The sequence below is a fragment of the Pongo pygmaeus genome, chromosome 19, assembly GCF_028885625.2.
Source record: "Pongo pygmaeus isolate AG05252 chromosome 19, NHGRI_mPonPyg2-v2.0_pri, whole genome shotgun sequence".
NCBI lineage: Eukaryota > Metazoa > Chordata > Mammalia > Primates > Hominidae > Pongo > Pongo pygmaeus.
This window is the reverse complement of record NC_072392.2, coordinates 82,146,621-82,149,915: the sequence shown is the minus strand read 5'-3', so window position 1 is coordinate 82,149,915 and position 3,295 is coordinate 82,146,621. Positions and strand designations below refer to the sequence as shown.

Sequence of the window (3,295 nt, the reverse complement as noted above, 5' to 3'; positions counted from 1 at the left end):
TGGGCTAGCCTGGTCTTGCACTCCTGACCTTAAGTGATCCACCCACCTCAGTCTCCCAAAGTGCTGGGATTATAGGCATGAGCCACCATGCCCGGCCGGGAGAAAGGACTTTGAATGACGCAATGTGGGAAGAGCAAGGTTGTGGAGATCTGCTGCCCTGGCTGAGGTAGCTCATGCAATCAGTCTCTCTGAGCCTCAATCTCCTGATCTGTGAAATGAGATGATAATCATACCTCCTACACAAGACAAGTGGCAGGTCAGACGTGAGAATGCACAGGCAGGCCCTTGGCAACTGGATAAGCTCTACACAGGTCTGGAAAGGAGGAGGAGACAAAAGAGGAGGGGCTTCCATGGCTGGATAGGGCATCTTTTGGCGTGATGTGTTTGAGTTCTAAAGCTGGGGAAGAGACTCAAATCTTCAAGAGCTCTTCCAACTTTGAGATTCTCTGATGGTTTCAGGGCTATGGGAGGAAGCGCTTGTGGTCCGTGTCTGTTCCCGGGATTTCTGTTTCTTGGTTTGTATCTCTGCTACAGGTCCAAGGAGCTGGGGCAATACCTTGAGTCTGGGTTCTTTATCCCCAGGGACCTGGGAAAGCCCCCTCCGCCCCCTCGCCCCGCCCCCGCCCCCGCCTCAAGGCTCAGGGAAAGGTGAGAGCAAAGTGTGGAGTTTGTTCCCTCTAGTGGTCAGTATTAGCACTGCATCCAGGCGGGCCTGTCTCAGGCGGGCCCAGGAGGAATCAGCAAAAGTGGAATTCAGCACTGAATCGTGCCCAGAACCCCCACAATCTATTGGCTGTGCTTGGCCCCTTTTCCCAACACATACATTCTGTCTGGGGGGTGGAGGTTAAACATGCGGGGAGGAGGAAAGGAATAGGATAGAGAGTGGGATGGGATCGGTAGGAGTCTCAAGGACTGGCTGTCCTGACATCCTTCCCCGCGTTCAGGTTGGCCACCATGGCGTGCTACCAGAGGGCACCCACCTGACCCTTAAAGAGAGGACGAGTTGGGTGGTGTCTCTGCTGACATTCTGTGCACAACCCTCACAACGCTGGTGACGGTGGGAAGGGAAAGATGACAAGTCAGGGGGCATGATCCCAGCATGTGTGGGAGGAGCTTCTAAATTATCCATTAGCACAAGCCCGTCAGCGGCCCCAGGCCTAAACGTGCAGAGAAACAGGTGAGGAGAAGCAGCGAGAGAGAAGGGGCCAGGGTATAAAAAGGGCCCACAAGTGACCAGCTCAAGGATCCCAAGGCCCAACTCCGCAAACCACTCAGGGTCTTGTGGACAGCTCACCTAGCTGCAATGGCTGCAGGTAAGCGCCCCTAAAATCCCTTTGGGCACAATGTGTCCTGAGGGGATAGGCGGCACCCTGTAGATGGTATGGGGGTACTAACCCTCAGGTTTGGGGCTTCTGAATGTGAGTATCGCCATCTAAACCCAGTATTTGGCCAATCTCTGAATGTTCCTGGTCCCTGGAGGGAGGCAGAGAAATAAATAAATAAATAAATAAATAAATAAATAAATAAATAAATAAATAAAAACCAGCTACTGGAGCAGGGAGAGCGCTGGCCTCTTGCTCTCCAGCTCCCTCTGTTGCCCTCAGGTTTCTCCCCAGGCTCCCAGACGTCCCTGCTCCTGGCTTTTGGCCTGCTCTGCCTGCCCTGGCTTCAAGAGGGCAGTGCCTTCCCAACCATTCCCTTATCCAGGCTTTTTGACAATGCTATGCTCCGCGCCCATCGCCTGCACCAGCTGGCATTTGACACCTACCAGGAGTTTGTAAGCTTTTGGGTAATGGGTACGCTTCAGAGGTGGCAGGAAGGGGTGACTTTCCCCCCCTGGGAAGTAATGGGAGGAGACTAAGGAGCTCAGGGTTGTTTTCTGAAGTGAAAATGCAGGCAGATGAGCATACGCTGAGTGAGGTTCCCAGAAAAGTAACAATGGGAGCTGGTCTCCAGCGTAGACCTTGGTGGGCGGTCCTTCTCCTAGGAAGAAGCCTATATCCTGAAGGAGCAGAAGTATTCATTCCTGCAGAACCCCCAGACCTCCCTCTGCTTCTCAGAGTCTATTCCGACACCTTCCAACAGGGTGAAAACGCAGCAGAAATCCGTGAGTGGATGCCTTCTCCCCAGGTGGGGATGGGGGAGACCTGTGGTCAGAGCTCCCGGGCAGCACAGCCACTGTGAGTCCTTCCCCTGCAGAACCTAGAGCTGCTCCGCATCTCTGTGCTGCTCATCCAGTCATGGCTGGAGCCCGTGTGGTTCCTCAGGAGTGTCTTCGCCAACAGCCTGGTGTATGGCGCCTCAGACAGCAATGTCTATCACCACCTAAAGGACCTAGAGGAAGGCATCCAAACGCTGATGTGGGTGAGGGTGGCACCAGGGGTCCCCAATCCTGGGGCCCCACTGGCTTCCAGGGACCGGGGAGAGAAACACTGCTGCCCTCTTTTTAGTAGACAGGATCTGACCAAAAGAACTCACCTTATTCTTCATTTCCCCTGGTGAATCCTCCAGGCCTTTCTCTACAACCTGGAGGGGAGGGAGGAAAATGGATGAATGAGAGAGGGAGGGAACAGTGCCCAGGCGCTTGGCCTTTCCTTCTCTTCCTTCACTTTGCAGAGGCTGGAAGATGGCAGCCCCCAGACTGGGCAGATCTTCAAGCAGACCTACAGCAAGTTTGACACAAAATCGCACAACGATGACGCACTGCTCAAGAACTACGGGCTGCTCTACTGCTTCAGGAAGGACATGGACAAGGTCGAGACATTCCTGCGCATCGTGCAGTGCCGCTCTGTGAAAGGCAGCTGTGGCTTCTAGCTGCCCTGGTGGCATCCCTGTGACCCCTCCCCAGTGCCTCTCCTGGTCCTGGAAGTTGCCACTCCAGTGCTCACCAGCCTTGTCCTAATAAAATTAAGTTGCATCATTTTGTCTGACTAGGTGTCATTCTATAATATTATGGGGTGGAGGGTGGTGGTGTGGAGCAAGGGGCAGGTTGGGAAGACAACCTATAGGGCCTGCAGGGTCTACTGGGAACCAGACTGGAGTGCAGTGGCACGATCTTGGCTCACTGCAATTTCTGCCTCCTGGGTTCAAGTGATTCTCCTGCCTCAGTCTCCCAAATAGTTGGGATTCCAGGCATGCAAGACCAGGCTCAGCTAATTTTTGTATTTTTGGTAGAGACAGGGTTTCACCATATCGGCCAGTCTGGTCTCCATCTCCTGACCTCAGGTAATCTGCCTGCCTCGGCCTCCCAAACTGCTGGGATTACAGGTATGAGCCACTGGGCCCTTCCCTGTCT

The 3,295-nt window shown here is 54.0% G+C and overlaps 1 protein-coding gene across 1 annotated transcript; it reads left to right on the top strand.

Annotated features, from left to right (window-relative positions):
• The first annotated feature begins 1,159 nt into the window (after positions 1 to 1,159).
• Positions 1,160 to 2,920, top strand: GH2 (growth hormone 2). Its single transcript, XM_054458994.1, has 5 exons — positions 1,160 to 1,313; positions 1,605 to 1,777; positions 1,988 to 2,107; positions 2,200 to 2,364; positions 2,617 to 2,920. The coding sequence occupies exons 1-5, from the start codon at positions 1,304 to 1,306 to the stop codon at positions 2,812 to 2,814; spliced, it is 666 nt and encodes a 221-aa protein (XP_054314969.1). The 5' UTR covers positions 1,160 to 1,303; the 3' UTR covers positions 2,815 to 2,920.
• Positions 2,921 to 3,295: the final 375 nt, after the last annotated feature.

Bases quoted from the DNA above. Each gene is read 5' to 3' on its own strand.
- GH2 (XM_054458994.1), top strand. The intron at 1,778-1,987 runs GTAAGCTTTTGG...TCCTTCTCCTAG, and splicing joins TTGACACCTACCAGGAGTTT to GAAGAAGCCTATATCCTGAA. The intron at 2,108-2,199 runs GTGAGTGGATGC...CTTCCCCTGCAG, and splicing joins TGAAAACGCAGCAGAAATCC to AACCTAGAGCTGCTCCGCAT.